General features: G+C 35.9%; 2 protein-coding genes across 2 annotated transcripts in view; both read left to right on the top strand.

The window, feature by feature from the left end:
• Positions 1–644: 644 nt before the first annotated feature.
• On the top strand, positions 645–22,445 carry LOC118765932. The gene is made up of 3 exons (XM_036508790.1): positions 645–996; positions 14,800–15,039; positions 21,817–22,445. The coding sequence occupies exons 2-3, from the start codon at positions 14,964–14,966 to the stop codon at positions 22,302–22,304; spliced, it is 564 nt and encodes a 187-aa protein (XP_036364683.1). The 5' UTR covers positions 645–996; positions 14,800–14,963; the 3' UTR covers positions 22,305–22,445.
• The window catches only part of LOC118765931, a 51,863-nt gene continuing 40,279 nt past the window's right edge, over positions 12,188–23,771 (top strand). Inside the window, exon 1 of the mRNA XM_036508788.1 lies at positions 12,188–12,389. Within this exon, the coding sequence (XP_036364681.1) occupies positions 12,227–12,389 (163 nt within the window). The 5' untranslated portion in view covers positions 12,188–12,226. The remainder of the gene's footprint in view (positions 12,390–23,771) is intronic.

The raw sequence follows: 23,771 nt of genomic DNA on the forward strand, positions 1-23,771 counted from the left end.
CGACGGTAACAGGGTGTGTATAAGTCTTGAAAAAATTAGAAAAATCGATTCCTGGTGAGAATGCGATCGATAAAGCCGTTTTTGTCCTGCTTTTCTTCCGTCAACATAACTGCACCTTCCATTTTTTGTTGTTTTTGTACTACTTAAAGGTACCTTCCTTTCCTGCCAAGCTTACTGTTTAAGCCAGGTTTGTGTTCTCCCAGTCAACAGCCTTATCATTACTGGTACTTTAAACTCTTCGGTTGCATATTTGTGTGAATAAAAGCGTTTTTCTTTGGAATAGAAAAAAGTCTATCTTTATTTCTTCTTTTGTTGGTGTCTCAAATTTAGGTTAAATCAGTGTTTCTCAAAGGGGAGGCCTATGGGACGGTCGGATAAGTTGTTTTGAGAAAATTTGGTTTAAATGTTTGACAACTCAGCAGAAAAACTAAAAAGATACAAAACAAAAACAAAAAAATCTGACAACTCAGCAGCCAATAGGATAGTCAATCAATACTCCTTGAACCAACTATATATACATACATACATACATACAAACACACACACGCGCGCACACACACACACACACACACACACACACACATACACACACACACACACACACACACACACACAACACACACATACACATACACACATTGTGTTGAGATATGCAGAAACCGAGAAGTCCATAGCAACCAAGCCTTCAACCATTGTCCTAATATAAAAGGGAGTTCGATTTATAAAACTACAATTATACATATATAGCCAAACTATTCACCCAGAAGAAGAGGAACAGCAAAGATAAAATTTAGGAAAATGAAATTTAAAAACTGTCGCTTTTGAATCACAATTTTGAGTTGCAAGTTGCAGGAAATTAATTAACAAATTCAGATTTTGTTTCAAAAGATACGGAAAAAAACCCAAGACAAGAACGAAACCAGAGAAATATCTTTTATAAAAAAAATGGCACTTCATAGATTGTGTTTAATGGCGATTTTGTTGATCACTGTATTGGTAAGTTTAAGCAAAAATTGTTATATTTCATGTTTGCTCGATTGGTTCTTACGAATTTTTTGTGGTAGAAGGTGATTTGATTTTAAAATCTTATGTTTTGCTAAACTATATGACTTTCTACTCCTATTCACTGAACACGTAATTAAATTACCTCTCTCTTTATATGTGTGTGTGTGTGTGTGTGTGTGTGTGTATGTGTGTGTGTGCGTGTGTGTGCGTGTGTGTGCGTGTGTGTGTGTGTGCATGTGTGCGTATGTGTGTGTATGTGTGTATGTGAGTGTATGTGTGTGCATGTGCGTTTATATATATATATATATATATATATATATATATATATATATATATATATATATATATATATATATATAATAGAAATATTAAAATTACTAAGTCTCTATAAAAGAGATTACGACAGCGTTTACTGGAAATTAATTGTTATCGCCATATTAAAATGGCATTCTTATAATATAAGAATAATCGCTGCCGCTGTTATAAGGTTATAATGGATACAGATCGTGTATCAATAGCTATCTTAAGGCGGTGGCCTCATGGAGCTGACCAGCGGCAGCGATTATTCTTATATTATAAGAATGCCATATTAATATGGCGATAACAATTATAATATATATATATATAATATATATATATATATTATATATATATATATATGTATGTATGTATGTATGTATGTATGTATGGTATAAAATTGTATGTATATAATATATATATATATCAGGTCAGCCCATAAGTTTTGTCCGAATTTTCAATAAAGAAAAGAAGCGATCAAATGTTATATTTAATTGAAATTTAATCATCAATGTACTTTCCCTGATTATCTCTTACTTCCTTCCATCTATTTACAAGCTTTTTAATCCCATCAATGTAAAACTATTTTGGTTTCAAAGCGAAGAACTCAGAAATATCAGTTTCGACCTCCTTCTGGCTTGCGAAAGTTATGTCTCCCAAACGATTCTGTAAACTACGAAACAAATGGTAGTTTGAAGTAGCAAGGTCGGGAGAATAAGATGGATGAAGAATTTTTTCTCAACCAAGCTCTTCGATTTTCTGTGATGTGATCTTTGCAGTGTGGGGTCAAGCATTGTCCTTATAAAAACATCACCCCTTTTCGATTCCCTAAAGCGGGTATTTTTTTCTTCAAAGCTTGGTTCAAATGCTCTAATTGGTGACAGTAGACTTGAGCATTGATTGTTGCATTAGGTGGCAACAATTCAAAGTGAATTACTACTTTGCAATCCCACCAGATAGAGAGAAGAACCTTTTTCTCGTGAAGTTCCCTTCTCGGTTATGGTTGAGCTTCTTACCAAGCCACTGTTTACGACGTTTAACATTTCGATAGAAGATCCATTTTTCGTCACCAGTCACAAGTCTATCAAAAAAGGGTGAAATGAGTTCGCGAGAATGGAGAGAAGAGCAGATGTCAACTCAGGATTTGCGGTTGCATTCGGACAATTCACGAGGCTTCCATTTTCCAAGTTTGGGAAACTTTCCAAATTGTTGAAGATGACGATGAACAGTTGTATGGCTTGAGCTAAGCTTTATTGCCAATTCTTCAACTGATAACGCAGGATTTTCTTCCAGTAATGCCTCAAGGAGCTTATCATCAAACTCAACTGTACGTCCTGTTCGATCTTCATCTTTAAGGCCGAAATCTCCACTTCTGAATTTTGCAAACCATCTTCTGCAAGTTCTTTCATCCGAGCATTCTTTCCCATAAACTGAGTGTATGTTTCGAGTCGCTTCGACTGAAGAGTTTCCTTTTTTGTGCTCATAAAGCATTATGTACCTTAAATGCTCTTTGGATACTTCCATGTTAGAAAAGGTTTTAATCAAAGAAATTTTCTTTCTATTATTCTGTAAAATAATATTTAATGAGTTTAAATGTACACAAATGCATAAAAGTAATTTTTAATTCCATTAGACATTCTAAAATTCTATTACATTTCATTCAATTTAAAAAAAGAACTAAAATCGGACAGAACTTATGGGATGACCGGATACATCAGCTAGGGGTCTCTCAAACCCCGTGGTTTTACTACGCTCCCTGACACCAACCCAGGGTATTTCTGCATTCCCACGCTTAGATGGTTTGTCATCATATATGCTAGTTAAGCCATAGCTAGGACCCTGGTAGGTGCTACTACTCCGTGATAGAATACACTCCTCAAAACTTTGGAACTTCCAAACCAGAGCCCCGCTATCGGATACTCTGATTTAAAACCTGCGGTTTCATATGATTACTGTTCATCTCGCTTCAGCCTGTCACTGGATACTAATCACAGAAACTCAGATCGTAGTACACCAGTTTTTCAAGCGTTCATCACTACAGTTCAATGACGTACAGATGTCTTTTTATGGTGATCTCATTTGTCAATCAATCTACTGAAAGTCCTATGATAATGGAAGAGTGACGCGCCGAGCTAATCAATTGAAAGCGCATCATAAGTTACAACTTTCGCCCGTTATGTATGTTTGAAACCACGCAGATCTGAAACGGGACTGAATAGTCATCTGAAAGGTTATGAATGGCAGGTCAGAAATGTCATTGACAATAAGGAAGCACCTCTGTGAAGATGGAGCAATCACCATACATACACACACATGTAGACAAGCACATTCACATACATACACACACACACGCACACAGGGCGTGTGACGGGTAAATTGTCGGCATTTCATATTTTTTATTTCGTGCATGCGCATTGTTTTTGATTTTGTCGACTACACAGTATAGTAGGGTCAGTTGGGCATCGTCTGTGAGAAAAACAACACCATGACGCAATTCACTCTGCCAGAATTTTGGAAACGACATGCTGTACTCAGGGACTTGGGAGTATCTGAGCTACTTATCAGGCAGGTAGTGCATGAAGACATTCGGTATTCCTCGTACAAAATGAGAAAGTGCTAATTTTTATCTCAAGCTATCAAAGATAAGAAAAGAGACCGCGCAACGAAGTTTTTCAACAAACTCAAGCATTCCCTCCAACCGAACATGATTTGGTTTTTCTCAGACAAGAGAAATCTCTTCCAGATCAGATGGTGAACACACAGAACAACCGTTGATTTGCCGTGTCCCTAAAACATGTACCAAGAGTGATAAAAATCAAACATCTAGTCAACATCATGAATGCGAAAGAAATAGTTAAATAACCGTAAACCTACTTTTGGGCCACGCTATATATATATATATATATATATATATATATATATATATATATATATATATATATACATATATACATATATACATATATATATATATGCATACATACATATATACACATATATAAACAAGGTACGCATAAAAATGCGTCTAATGACGTAATGCAATAGGCATATACGTTGTGTTCGTGTTGGTTTGTAACTAAACCATGTGACTTAAACTGCGGCTAAAACAAAAGTGGTGTTCTAGCTGCCAAGCAGGAATGGTTATAAGTGGTTCATTATTGAGCGGGAAGATATATATTAGAATGTAAGACTGAACGGGAAAATCACGTGGTATCACTTTGGAGCATAATTGTAGAGTTGTTATAATGGAGTTGTTGGAGTAAAAGGTATCATATAGATTTCTCAATATGTTAACATCCACTGGACAGCTAATTTCCACAACTGTACACAGTTTCTCTTCTCTATCTGCTTTGTTGCTTTGTGTATTATCTATCAACGTCCATTTTGTCTTTCCTGCTTAACAAATTGCACAGACACACAGAGGTCTTGCAAGAAAGATGAGCTTAATCCTCAATTAAACCACCGAATTACACTGAAATATACAACGGATCAAGAGAAATCGGGCAAGTGAGTAAAGATTACCAAAACTCATCACAGATCAAAGTTGTAGAATGAAGAATTGGATATACTTGGATCATGTATATATAAGGAGTAAATATTCAAATGAATATTTATATAGATATTTTTATTGTTATTATTATCAGAGCGACACGGATTCCAAATTTTATTCTCCAGCTATTTAATGCTGTTATTACTTGCTACTACCTATATTTTTGTTGTTATCAATTATTTATAATTTCCGCTGATAATAATAACAATAGAAATATCTACATAAATATCATTTGAATATTTACTCTTCCTCTCTTCCTCCTTCCTTCCTTCCTTCCTTCCTTCCTTCCTTCCTTCCTCTCTCCCACTCTCCCCTCCCCCCTCATCTCTCCTCTCTTCTCTCTTCCCCCTTCCCCTTCCCTCTCCCCCTTATCTCCTCTCTCTACACTACACCATACGACATTACACATCACATCATACATACATACACACGTCCAGACCTCTCACACGCACTAATACTCTCTCATACACACACACACACCCTTATGTTGGGGCGTTGGTCATTTGACCCTGTTATCTCCCCTATTTTCGCTCTTGCGTCTCACGTTTGATCTTTGACTTCTGGCCGGAATCAGATCGCCATGTTGATTCGCTAGCTTCTGCACGCATTTTTTTTCTCTCCTTGTTTCTTTCCGTGTTTCTTTTCTGTGTATCTTTCTGTTGAAGAGCGTAGGCTCGAAACGTAAAAGACTTGTTTTATTTATATTTCTGAGCGCCATAGTAATACAATTGTTTGTTTGTATTCCACCTGCCTTCGTATTTTGTTTATTTTCATAAAGCTTCCCGTTATATATATATATATATATATATATATATATGTATACATGTGTATATATATATGCATGTATGCATATATGTATATATATATATATATATATATATATATATATATATATATATATATATATATATATATATATATATATAATATGTATACATCAATCTCAACGTATGGCTCACCACTTCACCCTACGTGGATACCCCCTCACCACTATCCACACCGCCCTTGCCAGAGCACGGTCCGTGGACCGTGTATCTGCTCTCTCTCCCCGAACCCGCCCTGTAGTCTCCCGCCTCCCATTTCCCCTCACTTACCACCCCACGACCCTACCTCTCCAACGCACCATTCTTCGAGCTTTCCGTCATCTCCAGTCCGACCCGTCCACTTCACACCTCTTCCCTAACCGACCCCTCCCCTCTTTCAAACGAGCCCACAACCTTCGTGACCTTTTGGTCCATAGCTCCTTCCCTGACCCTACCTCCCAACCCGGCTCGTTCCCCTGCTCCCGCCCACGTTGCCGCACTTGCCCTTACCTCTCCAACACCACCCTCCTCACTAGCACCCACCATCGACCCTATCCCATCATCCACTCCTTCACCTGCACCTCCAGCAATATTATCTATTGCGTCTCTTGCTCTCTCTGCCATCCTTGTACATCGGACAAACGGGACGCCGCTGGCTGACCGGTTCGCGGAACACCTTCGTGACATCCACCTTGCGAACGACACACCGGTCTCACGCCATTTCCGCTCCACCGGTCACTCCTTGCAACACCTATCTGTGTTCGGCTTGTCCTTACACAGAGGCCATCCGGATTCCCGTTTGCGTCGTGAACAGGAATTAATCTTCTCTCTTCGCTCTTATACGCCATTTGGTCTCAACTCTCCCCCCTCCTCATATAACCCCCCTCTCCCCCTCCTCACCTACCTTTCCTCCCGACCCCTACTTCTTCAGTCCTTCATCCTTTCACCCCTACTCCCCTTCCCTTCTTCCCTCTTTCTCCCTCCCTCCCTCCCTCCTTCCCTCTTCCCCTTCCCTCTGCTCCCTCACTCCCCTTCTCTCTCCCCCTCTCCCTCTTTCCTCCTTCCTCCTCCCCTTCCTCCTCCCCTCCCCCTCCTCCCCCTATCTCCCCTCCCCCTATTCTCCCCCTCTTCCCCCCTCTCCTCCACCTCCCCCTCTTCTCCTCTCTCCACACTACACCACACGACTTCACACATCACATCATATATGATGTGCCATACTAATACATACACCAACTAATACATACTAATACGTACTAATACATACTAATACATACTAATACATACACCAACCCTATACATACACCCGTCCAGACCTCTCATACGCACTTATACTCTCTCATACACACACACACACACTTATACATACTAATATGTACTAATACATACTAATACATACTAATACATACACCAACCCTATACATACACACGTCCAGACCTCTCATACGCACTAATACTCTCTCATACACACACACACACACACACACACCACACTCTTATACATACTAATACATACTAATACATACACCAACCCTATACATACACACGTCCAGACCTCTCACACGCACTAATACTCTCTCATACACACACACACACCCTCATGTTGGAGCTGGTCATTCAACCCTATTATCAACCCTATTATCTCCCCTTATTTCGCTCTCGCGTCTCATGTTTGATCTTTGACCTCTGGCCGAAATCAGATCGCCATGTTGATTCGTTAGTTACTGCACGCATTTTTTTCTCTCCTTCTTTCTGTGTTTTTTTTCTCTCTGTGTATCTTTCTGTTGAAGAGCGTAGGCTCGAAACGTTAAAGACTTGTTTTATTTATATTTCCTGAGCGCCATACTAATACAATTGTTTGTTTGTTTCCCACCTGCCTTCGTCTTTTGTCTATTTTCATAAAGCTTCCCGTTATATATATATATAATATATATATATATATATATATATATATATGGGTGTGTGTATAATTATTTGTAATCCTCTTTTACAGGTACTAACAAATGGCTGGAGAAACTGTAAGTTCATTTTTCAATTATATCTTCTTTTTTAAAAAAAGAACATTCACCTAGTCCTGCTTTTATGTTCTGGAAGCAAACTAATAAACTCTGATGCTTATTCTATTGGTCTTCATTTGCTGAAGCACCTAGTTACAGCGACGCAAACAAACCAGCATCGGACGTCAAGCGATGGCTGGAGGTAAACACAAAGACAAATACACGCACTTATAGATGCATGCATATTATTCTTCTATTAATCCCGTTGTGCTAAATAATACACTTATATTTGCTAAGAAAATTCTAACCTTAGTTTAAGAGAAATTAAAGTTATTTTGGAAGCAAGGAAGTCCCTTATTTGATAACAAGTATTGGGCCAGAAAAATACTAATGATTATTTTGACATAACCTTGGGTTCTGCTAATTCCACCCAGGTTACGGACTTAGTAGGTATATACAGATTATATTATATTGTTGTGGTTCAGCTTAAGGACAGAGCCGGCGACCTACTTTGGGGATGAATCCATTGTTCTGCCAGATGCGGGTTGATTAATTAGCTCTGGGGAAACTCCCCGACCCGAATCTGAGGAAGACAGATTAAGGAATCTGGGAGCTTGTCATGAGAGATGACAGTAGAGTGAGAGGATGAGGGGCTGAGGAAGACAGACAGAGAGTATTGCAGAGCTAAGAGAGAGGGAGTTCCAGCAGAGAGATTGGGTAGTCGAGGGCGAGCAGTTGGCAGTTTGGATTTTAGCAGTGGCTGTTCAGCTGGTGACAGTGTACTGAAAGAGGAAGCGCAGAGAGAGACAGGAGGACAGTCATGAGAGACGGTCGGCATTTGGGATTCAGGGCAAGCAGTCGGCATTTGGGATTGTACAGCGAGTTAGTAATGGTTTGTTCTGCTGTGACAGAGAGAGATATACAGAGGATTAGGCAGCTAATGGAGATGGAATACAATGTGAGGCATTGGCTGATGTAACGGTATGTGTTAATTGTATGTTGATATGTGAATTATGTAAAAAGACTATAACGAACTGTTACAGAAGTGAGTAAAGGACTTGTTGATGTGTTGTTGAATTGTATTGATACGTGTTACAAAAAAAGAGAAAGAAGAAAAAGAAGGAAAAAGACAAGAAAAGAACTATGAACTGTATCGTTGTTTTGAATTGATCTGATTTGAATATTATTTGTAACGTGAACTTATTTGTCTATGAACATTGTATAATGCATTGATGGTTTGAGTCGACGTGTATATTGTATCTGCATGTTTAAATGCTTTGATCTGTTGTATACCTGTTTCTTGCATGTGTTATCTTTAAATGTACTTGATGTTGTAACAATTATAAAGTGTTATAAACTAGTAGGTTAAACGTAGCCAATTGCCTTCCGCTGTGTTTCTAACGGTGGTTAGTGAGCCATTGCAGATTTTCGATGCAGCGGATATATAATTGATAAAGAGGACAACAAACATTAAGGCAAGACAAGCATCTCAAGTCGTATAAAATATTATTATTGGAAACATGTAATGTCTTACAGCTGTTTCTGTGATATTCCAGGGTATGGGAAATTCTTCCGTCATTTCATTGATATATACCATTCACATTTTCCCTATTTGTCCCTATTTGTCTCTGATGACGGAATATCCTATCTGTACTCGGGGATATCTCAGAAACAGCTGTATGACTTTGAATTTTACGCACAAAAAAATTTTTTGGCGAGCACCGCCAATTGGGAAGCATTCTGTCTTATCGTTAAAGGTGCGAAACTAAACAGTACCAATTGGTCGATAACTGATAAAGAATTACGGATCTTCTGTTTGTCGCCCGTTTGTTTTTACATTCAGTATACGTTATGCCACTTATTTATACATTATTTCATATATATATATATATTACTCTTTACTCTCTCTCTTTTACTTGTTTCAGTCATTTGACTGCGGCCATGCTGGAGCACCGCCTTTAATCGAGCAAATCGACCCCGGGACTTATTCTTTTGTAAGCCCAGTACTTATTCTATCGGTCTATTTTGCCGAACCGCTAAGTAACGGGGACGTAAACACAGCAGCATCGGTTGTCAAGCAATGCTAGGGGGACAAACACAGACATACAAACACACACATGCATATATATATATATATATATATATATATATATATATATACATATATACGACGGGCTTCTTTTCAGTTTCCGTCTACCAAATCCACTCACAAGGCTTTGGTCGGCCCGAGGCTATAGTAGAAGACACTTGCCCAAGGTGCCATGCAGTGGGACTGAACCCGGAATCATGTGGTTGGTAAACAAGCTACTTACCACTCCGTTGTCCACTCACACAGAGGTAGACACAAACACACACACACACACACACACACACACACACACACACACACATACACACACACACATACACACAAGAGAATTCTTTCAGTTTCCGTTTGCCAAATTCACTCAGAAGGCTTTGGTTGGTGTTAGGCTGCAGTAAAAGACAAAAATAAAGATATTGGTATTGTTTTAGATATTTAGGGTACGCTTAGGATAGGAGAAATGTCATTCTACCTATTTAAGGCATATACACAGTTAAATTCACTTTTTATTTTCTAATATACCTTAATCAACATTTTTGCGAAGTTACCCTATATATACATCACTGAACGGTGAAGAATAGAAATATCAGTGATAAAACAGAAGAAATAAGCTGTGCTTTATAAATGAATTCCTTTGACATATTACTTTTGCATCAAATTGTAGGCATTTCCATGCCACTCTATAAAATAATTTGACACTTTACAGCATGGTTGGCAAAGTCATTGCACACTAGCAAAGTCTCTAAAAACCTAAACGAAGAACTCATTTAAACAATTAGATTTGAATACCTATGGGCTTACGAAATATATCAAAATATTTTTTACAGCATGGCTGTTACAGTCAACTCTCGCTACTATGCCACCTCGCTACTATGCCACTCTCGCTACTATGCCACTTTGGTTCAGTCCCGCGGGGTGGCATAGTAGCGAGAGTTGACTGTATATCATAGATTCCACAGCAGATACAAAATTAAAGCCAAACTCGCCGTGGTTATCCCATCAATTTAAAAAAATATATTTAACACTACATGAGTAAATGAGTTCTTCCCGATTTTTTCTACTCTGCAGTAATAATTTGAAGAAGATTTTCTCTTTCGATAGCGCAACATTCTACTGCTACTTGATAGTTTGATCACCAAATTTGATGGTGGCCGAGAGAAATGATAGACAAATGCAAGATTATTGTTATAGGGAGAAAGAGCAGCACGCACATCAAACTCCCTTTTTAGTTCTCGTGCGACAAGTTCAATCTGACGTCAAAACAAATGAGTTTGTCTGAGAATGCAGTAGCTTGCCAAAATGACTGCATAAATCCCTAGTTCTGCGAGTCCAGGCTATACAATGTGACTTCTAAGAACATGTTGGTTGTTACTACTTGCGTTGGTTACACCCATTGACCTGTTGCCACCAGATTCGAAGGTGTGAAGATAAATATCATTCATTCCGGCATCCTTTGAATGAAATGTAAACATTCCACTAAACATACAAAAATAGTTACCATGCCTATGTATACGTTATTGGATGGCCATTGATTATTTTGAGTTCATTTGTATTTTGACGGGTCTTGTTTTTAATCTTGTGTGGTAGACAAATTCACGCAACAAGTTGTACTAGATTATGTTATTCGCAGCTCTCACAAGTGACTCATTATATATTTAAATAAAGATAAATAGAAAAGGATAGCATTTTTGTGCTTTTTTGTGCTTATTTTAGTCAAAACAACTCACTATTACAGTTCTATATTTTAGAGATGAGGAATTATGTACATTATTTACATTGTTTACATTTGACGGATATTTGTCCTCATCTTGTTTGTTGTTAACACAACGTTTCGGCTGACATAATCTCCAGCCTTCATCAGGTGTCTTGGGAAATTTCGAACCTGGATCCTCATTCTTGAGGTATTTTTCGATGTTGTTGTTGTTGTTGTTGTTATTGTTATTATTATCATTATTATTATTATTATTATTATTATTATTATTATTATTATTATTATTATTATTATTATTATTATATTATTATTATTATTATTATTATTATTATTCAGGTCATTGCCTGGAATCGAACTCGGAAACTTGGGGTTAGTAACCCGTGCTCTTAACAACTACACCTTATGTCCGTGGGCATACTAACCCCAAGTTTCCGAGTTCGATTCCAGGCAGTGACCTGAATAATAATAATAATAATAATAATAATAATAATAATAATAATAATAATAACAATAATAACATCGAAAAATACCTCAGGAATGAGAACCCACGTTCGAAATTTCCCCAAGACGCCTGATGAAGGCTGGAGGGTATATCAGCCGAAACGGTGTGTTAACAACAAACAAAATGAGGACAAATATACGTCAACTGTAAATAATGTAAATAACTCACTATTAATATTATTTATTTTTTCTTTTATAGGGAGCAGTGTCTATGAAGCTATTATAAATAAAAATATAACTGGATTAACACACTTAAAGAAACACAAATTCTTATCGTCATGTATGTCTTCGTGTAGATACGATGATGACTGTGACTGCTTTTATTACCAACAGTTTAATTATTCATGCAGTTTATTGAAATTAAATGAGTGTAATAACATTTTGAATTCTACATTACCGGAGATAAATGATACCGCTACCGTACTGATGGTTCAAGATGAGAATGGTAAGTGAATAACTTATTATATGGGGTTTCTCGACCTAATAGAAATTGCAGTCAAACCGCCATCGAGATAACATAGAAGACACTATAGAATGTAGTTCTAGACTAGATGAGTAGATGGTCACAATTGGAACGCCTTTGATCCTAGATTAGCTGTGGACTTTATTTTAGGTGGCACAGTTTAATTTGTAGATAGCGGTACTATATATGGGAGACTCCATCAAAGGATCCTGAAACCATTTGATATCCGACATTCATATTCTACTTTATCACCCCTGCAATGTTCGTAGCAGTTTCTCTGTGGTTGTAATCGATTTTCCGTTGGATATTGAAGAATACTTACATTTTAGAGGTTTTGTGAAACATTTAATAAATCAGCGGTCATATATTTCTTAATTGAATATCTCTGCCAACACAATCTTTAATATAATGGGGAAAGCTGCTTATTAATTAGGTATGTAACAATTACTAAAAATACTAAAAGAAAAAAAGCTTTGAAAACTTTTTTTTTACATTCCCCTCTCTTATCCCACTCCGGACCTATTTTGGCCTTTTTTTTTGCACTTCAAAACAATGGGAAGTGCATTTTCAGTAAAAAATAAAAACAAATTGTTGATATTTTCAGAGGGAAAGTGAGTGATTAAAGGGCGATTAGGCTGTTGTTTCTAGCACCTCCAAAGACAACCCTCCTCGTTCCTTTATCGCTCTCGCATGTATTGATGCTTTTCAATATTTCCCCATAAATACATTTATATGCTATAAAAAAGAAAATTTGAAGGATTATGAATTTTTTGCAACCCACTCCCTGCCCCCGATGTTTAGAAATTAAAATATCAGGGAGCCATAAGGATTTTTAAAAAATTACGAAAATGTACTTGCATAGCAAGTGAGATGTTCTGAGATCGTGTGCGGAAACAAAAGCAATTGTAGCATGGAAGATGTTTGTAAGCCATTCAGGAACACACGAAAAATGTTATTTTCACTTCAACATTAAAATTTTATTTGTGTCAAAATATTTTCGTCGCTTTGAAACCGCGACCTGTTCACTGGCAAAACTTCACAAAAGTGATGCAGTACGAAGTTTTGTCAGTGAACAGCACACACGCGCGCACGCACATACACATTCAGTGCCTTCCATTTGTGTGTATGTATATCTATGTGTACGCGCGTGTGTGTGTGTGTCACTTTTGAAGTCGCTCGTGCAACTTGTTCGTGTATATATTAGCTTAGTGGTACAGTGTTTGGAACCTGTGAAGAAGGTGCAAGTTTCAAGTACTTGTCGGTGCCTTTTTTCTCCTCGTCTTCTAATAGTAATTACCCAACTTTCTCGCAGCTATTCCGCGTTCAAAAATTATACAGGTATTTAAAAAATTTTATTCAATAAATAATGTTTTTTCCTTACATATACATTAATAGAATAAACTTTCGGTTTTCCAAATAGTGTATTAAAACTTAAAAGAGAAAGTGAAAGACTTTGCAAATGAAAATGGAATACTCTGCAGTGAATGCAATGAATATTTAAATTTGCGAGAGATTGGAGTTTAAAAAAATTCAATAAACATGATAAATCGAAATTATAGGAAATTTTTTCGAGGTGAAGGTTTAAGGATTTCACCTTCTAGTAATGAAACTCCATTTTGGATTACTATCTACTACAACACCTTGAGTAAACTACTTATACTATGCCTTCGGATCAACCTGTAAGTATAACCGGATTGGATCTGTAAGTACGTCAGGCTGACTGTAGATGAAATTCAATGGACAGACTGCGTCATGCTGATTCTGTTTGAACAAAATGAGTGGGAAGAAAATTCCAGAGGCTTGTTTGTCATGGGGATAAAGAAGGAAGCGAAACAATTCATGGGTCACTGAGAAGAGTGAAACATAGGCGAGGTGAGGTGGGGAAGGGAGATAAGTGTGTCAAATAGCTTTGGTTGCTGGTGGAATGTCATTCGTTTGTTTAGAAGAGCAGCAGCCTTCGCAGTTGCATTAGAAGCAAAGAGAGAAGACAGCGTCTCAGTGGGTCAAAGGTTGTAACGTGTTTGTCGGAAGGTATTTTGGATGTTTCTGTATGTAGTAGCAACAATGTCTGAAATATGAGACTAGTTCTCCATTTTGGGTTTGTCGTTGGTTAGTAAGCAATCTGGGCTGAAGAACTTTTTGGCCCTTACCAAGAAGGCTAGTCTTCGGGTGTCTAAATTGTATAGTAAATTTCTTTTACTTTCTTTCTACTTCTTCCTTTCTTCCTTTCTTTTCTTCTTTCTCTTTCCCTCTCTCGTTTTCATTTTTCTTTTCCTGCTGTTCTACTTCCTAATATATTATTTCTTCTTCTTTTTCCTTTCCATTTTTTGTTACTATTTCTTTTCGGCTCTTGTCTGATGATCCTTAATCTGTTTTCTAATCTTTACTACAGGAAAAAAGAAGCATGACAGTAATTACCAAAAAATCAACGGGACTGTAAAATATCCAAATATTACCATCAGGGTTTGGAGCCATTGGTATTGTGAAAAGTTATGTTCTTCGTGTTCCAACTGCTACGGTTATTCTTATCAGTCTGACTGGTGTCAGTTACTTGTGATGAATGATTGTTGCAATTCCACAGCAGTCCTCCTTTCCGATGGAAACTTTACTGACCTAACTAAACCGATAAAATGTAAGCGGTTAGTTTTATGTTTATGTTTATGTTCATGTTTTTTTTAAATGATTTTTATTAGAAACGTTAAGGTAATACTTATGACCCTGTTCAGGGTATTTATGTCTGTTGACAGGGAACAGAGGAAGTTATTCTCAAACCAGAGACTTGGGTCAAAATGCTTTCAGCACACTAATCCACACTAATGTAACCTAGGGACCAGGTGAAGGTGTAAAACTGGGTAATGGATTGTCTACTAGCCAACAATAGAATGTTCTCTTCGACAATTTGCACACATTTTTCTGCCTAATAATTCCCACTTGTACGACATTTGGGTCAAAGATATGTGTGTATGTGTGTGTGTGTGTGTGTGTGATTGTGTGCGCGCGTGTGTGTATGTATGATACGAGTAAAAAGACGAAGAAAGAATTTAACACAAATTTATTATTAGTTACAATTGTTTCAGTATCAGTTCGCTTCAACCGCCACTGCACGCAAAACTTACGTAGTATGTGTGGCTGGTTGCATGGAGTAAATCTTCATCAGACCAGCATCATGTTCTGCGTTCTTATATTGTGCGATGTACATGCCTTTTTACGTTCCTTATATGATGGGGAAACATGCTAATAAGTATAAAATAAGAATAAAAATTATGAATGAAAACAGATAAAAACAAGACAAAAATAATGAAGATAAAACAAGAAAATAAAGACGAGTAAACTGGAGAACGGTACAACCCCCAAAGGGTAAAGTTAAATTAGAATAAGTCTCAAAGTTAAAATTAAATATTAGTATGAATAAATATTAAGCGAACAAACAGCTTAATTGCTATCTAGTTAGTTGGTTAGTTAAAGCCGCTGAGTGGAAAAGTAGAGAGTGGATAATAGTAACAATTGAATGATTGGAATGAGGCGATTTAAGAGGTCATAGTGTGACGAAATTGAAAGTATTTTCTATGTTAGTCTGAAACGAGTGTCTCGTCGATTGTTGTAAGTTAATAGAAGAATGTGAAATGTAGCAGTAAAGCTGCATCTCAGTTATTTAACTTAGGAAGCAAGAAAATGTGAAGCTGGTACTGGATACAGTTGGAAGTGAGCTAAGTCGTGGAAGGGAATAATTGTGAATCAACTGATTCTCTACTCTTTTTTCACATATACAAAACTCATAAGAGAGCGCTAGGGACTAAGAGTAAAGGAACCAAAATTTAGAATGAAAGAAAAGAAAATGATACCGTAGTGAGGAAATACATGAGTAGGATCCCCCCAAACGTGCATAATATATCCACAGGTATTAAGAATGATACCTTAAATTTAAAGATAAAGTTTATGTATCGGGGCTAGAAATAAAAATTACTGGATTGTGAGACGTTCTTTATAGAAAAGTAAGTAGGGTGAATCGCTGAGGGTTGTGAAGACATTTGTTGAGAAACCTCCGAGTAAATATTATTATTATCATTATCATTATATTCTAGGTCACTGCCTGGAATCGAACTCGGAAACTTGGGGTTAGTATGTCCACGGGCATATGGCGTAGTGGTTAAGAGCACGGGCTACTAATCCCAAGTTTCCGAGTTCGATTCCAGGCAGTGACCTGAATAGTAACAACAACAACAATAATAATAATAATAATAATAATAAAAATAATATCGAAAAATACCTCAGGAATGAGAACCCAGGTTCGAAATTTCCCCAAGACACCTGATGAAGGCTGGAGGGTATATCAGCCGAAACGTTATGTTAACAAACAAGATGAGGACAAATATCCGTCAAATGTAAATAATGTTATAACATTGTTATAAGTCCACGTTATAAAGTGGCATATACAGTGAGTTCTCAAAAGGACATAACAGTGTCGACGAGACACAATAGTGGCGACAAGACATTCGAAGCTCACGGTAGACGTTCTTAGTATGGAAGACCTATAAGTTTTCGTGGCTCAGTTGCAACGGCAACTACAGCAGTAACAACAAGACTAACGGAAACAGAACAGGTACAACAGCAACTACAACAACAAAACCAACAATTGAAATTATTGTTGCTGTTAAAAAAAAAAAACAGTTTAGGTTCGCTTTCGGCAGATGCAATTGCGAATTCAATTGAAAAATTCACGTGAAATCCGGAAGAAGGGATTACGTTTTCTGCATACTTCAGAAAGTATGAAGGAATCTTCAAGGAAGAGTGTAAAAGCTGGACGGACGAAAAGAAGGTACGCCTTCTTTTAAGGAAATTGTCACAAGCAGAACATGAAAAGTTTTGTAATTACCTCTTGCCGAGAAAACTACCCGAAATTTGTTTCGAGGAAATAATTAAGCTATTATATAAAATATTCAGGGAAAGAAGTTCACTATTCAATATTCACTGGGAGTATTTGAATTTGAAAAAAAAAAACAGTCCTCTTGATAATATTTTCACATTTGATTCTCATTTCTAATAATTTTTATATTTTACTTTTCATTATTTCTTCGTACAAAAGTGCTCACTTGCTTAGTAAATATTGCTTTCATTATTTTATCAGTCGTAATCTCTCTTTTTAAAACAAACATCATAGTAGTCCAACAACAGAGGGAGAAGCAGCTTGTCAAGTTTTACCTTCCACTCAAAGCAACATAGAGATTACAATTCAGCTGCTCATCTGTAAGTTTTGCAGTGTGTGTGTAAGAGAGAGAACATTGCAAACAATGAATGAAATAAGCACGAAATGAAAAAATCATATAAATAAAAGGACATTACTACAGATGTATATGCCCCCAACTTTGTTGCCTCATAACATCCAGAAAAATGAATACTTTTTAAAAAAATTTTCTACAAATACGGCTTAGGGAAAATAAACAGAAGATTTCGTCCCGGACATGTTTAAATGTTTAATCTTCGTATAAAGATGCAGAGATAAGGGCTCGAATATGGACAAAGCTTGAACAAGATTCAAAAGTAAGTCTACAAGCAGTGGCTGAAGAATGCCAAAGAATTATAAATTTACGACAGAACGCACAAGAAATTGAAAAAGTTTATTCAAATAACACGTAGTCCGACCGGTAACACACAAAAAAGAAAAACAACAGTCAAGCCCCAAACCAAGTTATGGATGTGGAGAAATACATTTCAAAAGAAACTGTCCTTTTAAGAATCTAAAATGTTTTGGATGTGGGAAAATTGGATACAAGAATTCACATTGTTGGGTGAAACAAAGAAGGTCGAACGAAAAATTCAAGAAAAAACTATTGTCAACACAAATGCAAAGCGAGGCACAAAAAAGAAAATGTGTCTCTATAAAAATAAATAATGTGAATACGAGACTACGGTTGGACACAGGCAGTGACAATAATCAAGGATACATGGAGAAAAAATAGGAAAAGCTTACATTGGAAAAACTGCGAAAATAGTGAGAGAGCGAGAGAGAGTGGAGAGGGAGAAAGATGAGGATGATGAGGTGGTGGAGATGGAGTGGTGATTGGATAATAAAAAGTGTATTTTTTTAATTGAACTAAGTTTTTTTTTATGTCGCCTATCACTTTACGCATGCGCTTAAGTGCAATTGAGTGCAAAATCACGCTTATATACGTGGCAGATATATGCAATTTAACTAAAGGTTGCATCATTGTACGGGATATAAATGTTGTTTTGTTTATGGGGAAAATGGAAAAATAAGAGTGAATATTTATTTTATGGTAGCTGTGTCTATAAAATTGTGCATAAAGTATATATAAATTGCATTAAGTACTCATTGTATTCCAATTTCTTTCACTTTTCAATAAGTAGTAAGTAGATGAGCAGCTCTCTTTCCATACAGACACAACACTTGCTACGTCTTCAGAGTTTTTGGATAAAATTATCAGAAATAACTCAATAGGTTTACTATTAATTCCTTGAAATATTCACGAGTCTCGCTAGTAATAATTGATAGTGCAATAAGTGTTAATGCAAATATATAAAGTGTATTGAATATAATTGATGACACAGCGTATTATATATATTAATTAGATTTACTAATGATGAAAAGGAGAAAATTAACGTGTTCACCAAGATTAATGAACATAAACACATTTGGACTCTTTTCGGTTTGAACGGCAGTTTTTTCTAGCGGTGTCATATGAAATTGTCACCCATAATTATGACCCTAGTATCGATATATTGCATTTCAATCTGTTTTAGGGTTAGGGTTAGGGGGGAGGGTATCTTTTTTTCTTCACAAATGTAAAAAAAACCCAATCTGTTTCTTAAACGAGGGACATATTCATACGGCACAGAATGTTGTTTACCTCAATGGACATCATTGATTGGTTGAAATTGTAGAAATTGAAGAAAAAACAACAGATATCTTACAAACTTTAGAATTTTCTCAATAAAGCCAAAAGAAAATGATGTTTTATTTTGACACATTCTACCAGTATACGAAGTTTAAAATTTTTTAGTTACCTCGAAATTATGTTAAAAACTGCCGCTCAAACCGAAAAGATCCCACATTTGTTGTGCATTATGAGACAAAGAAGCCAGCAAAATGAACTTTTGAATAAAAAAAAATGAACAGAAAGATTCTTGTCCGTGTTGAACAATTTAGAGTTCGTACCGAATGATTTAGAAAGTAAATCATATAAAGTGAATAAATTCAACAGCTTCAAATGGGTTTTACTCAGAAAAAAGTATTTGTACAAATACACGTAGCGTTGTCAACACGCACACACACACATACGCGCGCGCACACACGCACACACTCACACACGCACACACACACACACACACACACACACACACATATATATACATATACATACCTACATACACGCATACACTCACATGTTTATATGCCTGTTTTTATACGCATGATTCTATATATATATATATATATATATATATACTCTTTACTCATTTACTTGTTTCAGTCATTTGACTGCGGCCATGCTGGAGCACCACCTTTAGTCGAGCTAATCGACCCCAAGACTTATTCTTTGTAAGTCTAGTACTTATTCTATCGGTCTCTTTTGCCGAATCGATAAGTTACGGGGACACAAACACACCAGCATCGGTTGTCAAGCGATGTTCGGGGAACAAACACAGACACACACACACACACACACGCACACACACATATATACGTATATACGACGGTTTTTTTGCAGTTTCCGTCTACCAAATCCACTCACAAGGCTTTGGTAGGCCCGAGGCTATAGTAGAAGACGATGTAATTCTCCTTTTTAATATATTTGTCTTGGAGGGTAGCTGTAACTTCAACCTCGTATATGATATACGCCTGGTCAAGTGGACATGCTTCAGGGTCTCGACAGTTACAACTGTGGGTGGTCTCTTAGTGATGAGTTATAATGTTCTTCATATTGGGGTTGAATGATATTTAATTGAGCGTATGTTAAAAAGATTTCCTGTATTTATTAGGATTTATTGGAAAGTGTTTATCTAAAAGAAACAGGAACTTCTTGTCTATGTTACTCTTAACATTAAGGGAGAGAAGATTAAGGAAACATCTAAAAAATTAACTTGAGACAGATTAATTAATAGTAACAGTTATTTTAAGGCCTAATTGACAAATAGTGTCAATCAAATTTTTCCTAAATCTATCAAGAGTTTGACCGTCCCAGCCATGAGATAGTCCAAACCCATTGTCTCGAACATGTGACACAGTAGCCTGCCCCCGAGGAGTTGAAAATTCTTAAGGATAAGTTAAAAGATCTTGCATTAGAAAAAAATTGTCCAAAACAATTCTTATTTTCTCACTGACCAGCGTCCTTGTTTTTAAAAAAATATATAATGCATCAACAGAGCCTGAAAGATTGCTTTAAGGTACATGGCATATCTTATAAATATGCCTGTTCAAGTATCATAAAAACATGAAACTATTTGTGCTCTTCGGTTGTGTATTAAATATATATGTATGTATATATATATATATATATATATATATATATATATATATATAATTAGAAAAATGACCTTTTATCAATTCAATAATGAAAGATTAAATTATACCATTTAGAAAAATTACATCTTATAGAAAGATTAAATATAAGATAAAACATATAACAATGATTAAGTTGCAAAATAATAAATAAAACGTATACCATCTAGAAAGGAATATATTTTAAAACTTATTAATAATATTAAGATTATATATATATATATATATATATATATATATATATATATATATATATATATATATAATCTTTAATATTATTAATAAGTTTTAAAATATATTCCTTTCTAGATGGTATACGTTTATATATATATATATATATATATATATATCTATATATATATATATATATATATACATATATATATATATAATATATATATATATATATAATATATATATATATATATATATATACAAATTAGTAAATATATATATATTAGCGGGAAGCCACCATGTGGACACCCGTATGCTAGAAATAGATCCGCTACGGTCTCACCACCAAGAAATGTTCTCAAGAATAATTTAGCAAAACAACCAAAACGTAATCGAGCAAGACAAAAGAAAAAAGTAATAAAAATATGAATTATTCGTATACATGTTTCACTATCAACGAATTACGCAATTTTACGTAACTTACGTAATTGTCAGTAGATCATTGGTACGACCGTCCAAGGTGAATATAATTATATATATATATATATATATATCAATCAATTTAATACATAACCGAAACAGCATATATATATATATATATATATATATATATATCTGAATTCAAGATTTGTAAACAGTTTGAAAATGTCTGTTCTCTGTGTTTCAATTTCAAGTTGTTTTCGGAGTTTGTATATCAAAGTCTGTTTTCTTCCTTTGTAGGGACATTTGACACTGGGAGTTTGATACATATGAGTGGTGGAGATGCACCCAACATTACGTTTGATGACATTCCTTCTGATGATGACGTAAATAAAACCAGTACTACAATAAATACCAGTGGTGCAACTGAAACAAGCACTACACCGCAAACCAGTGGCACAACAAAAACTCCTGCAACACCCATGTGCTCTTGTGCTTGTGAAGATGTGACACAGCAGCCCCCCACTGAGGAGGAGTTGGAAATTCTTAAGGATAACTTAAAAAAAGAGCTTGCCGTGGATAAAAAGAAACTGTCCAAAACGATTCGAGCCAAAACCAGTGCCCCGGACGAACGACAATCGGCTCAAGGTATAGGATTTATTGGTGTGGTACTTCTATCTGCTCTGCCTATCTTCATCTTCATTATAGACCTCCCACAACTCTATGCGGACCTGAAGACTTTTTACACGAATGTTTCTAGTTTGTGTTCCAATAGGACTCCAAGCTAGACTTTCATCCGCCAATTTTCTGGACGTAACGAGGAACTATTTCACGAGATACTGGTATATACATACCTACAAAGCATGTACGTATGTATATGTGTATGTATAAATGTATATACGTATGATGCGTATATGTATGAATCAACAACAAATTTACCTATAATTTTTCCTGCGTGGAAATACACCTCTCTTTTGTTATATATATATATATATATATATATATATATATATATATATATATATATATATATATAAAGAGAGGTGTATTCCATGCAGGAAAAATTATAGGCAAATTGTTATTGAAAATGCACTTAAATTTGAAAAACTTGTAATTGTTTAAAATAAATTTACTTACATATATTCCAAACTAGTTTCAACAATATTTTTTTGTTTATCAATAGTAAAAATTAAGAATTATGAATTAGAAAAGTATATTAAAAAGTTTCAATGTTGACAAATTTAAATGTTCATAGCAGACAAATTTAGAATTATGAATTAGAAAAACATGTTCAAAAATTTCGATGTCGACAAAGTTAAATTTTCATAATAGTCAATAATATTAAAACTGTGCACCAATTTCTTTGAATGTACAAAGTTCATTAGTCTTAGTAGTGATCGACAAGAAACTCATATTGAGTTAAGAAGGGAAAAAAACAAGGGAGAAATGAAGATAGTAAAAAAAGGGATTTGGCTTATAATTTCTCTGATCCTCTTTCCGTCGTGTGTAGGAACTTTCACTTGTGGCGATGTGTTTTGGAATCCGGTCTATTTATAATTTTTTGATTCGTTAATGAACTGTTGACGTCTTGTTTTTCCAGTGGTCAAGTTTGTAGTTCTGCATGGTTGGCTTCCCTGTGGAGGACGGTCATCGGTCGTTCCGGTTGGTTGATTCTCTTAAAGGGTCATTTTACTGCATTTGCTGAAGTTCGGTTTTGATTGGTCTAGAGTTAGGCGACGTCAGCAACAGGTGTTTGTAAAATTTCATTGGTTTAGATAGGTGATGTCGGCAACTGGTGTTTGTATGGTGTTATTGTATGGCGATTTGGAGTTGCGGTTTCGAAACCCGGGTGGAAGACGGTTACTAAAGTTTTTAAAATTGTTTGTTGTTCCTGGTTGTTTTTTGTGGAGAAGTTGAGTCATTTTTTCTTTTTTTCTTTAGTGTTTTTTCTTTTCCCTAAAGGATTTTCAGCTGTGGTTTATGTTTTTTAATGAGTATACTTTCCTTTTTTAAACGGAATTGGGTTGAAGCTTTTCCGGGGCAGTGATAGAGAGGGAAGATTTGGTATTTCAGGATTGGTCTTGGTGTTAGCTTACGAAAATTTTCCTAGTTGTGGGGTCCCGGATTTTTTGCCTGTGCACCGTTAGTCTGTCCCTCAAGGTTAAACTAGTTTGACCTGTGTAGTCTAGACTCAGTATGACTGGAACTTTGATGATGTTCATTTCTTGTCGATCACCACTAATACTAATGGACTT

The sequence above is a fragment of the Octopus sinensis genome, linkage group LG14, assembly GCF_006345805.1.
Source record: "Octopus sinensis linkage group LG14, ASM634580v1, whole genome shotgun sequence".
NCBI lineage: Eukaryota > Metazoa > Mollusca > Cephalopoda > Octopoda > Octopodidae > Octopus > Octopus sinensis.

What these genes read in the sequence shown, in the direction of transcription:
- LOC118765932 (XM_036508790.1), top strand. Translation starts at nt 14,964, where the DNA reads ATGAATGATTGTTGCAATTCCACAGCAGTCCTCCTTTCCGATGGAAAC. An exon ending in CCTAACTAAACCGATAAAAT is followed by an intron (nt 15,040 to 21,816) that starts GTAAGCGGTTAG and finishes CTTCCTTTGTAG; the next exon opens with GGACATTTGACACTGGGAGT.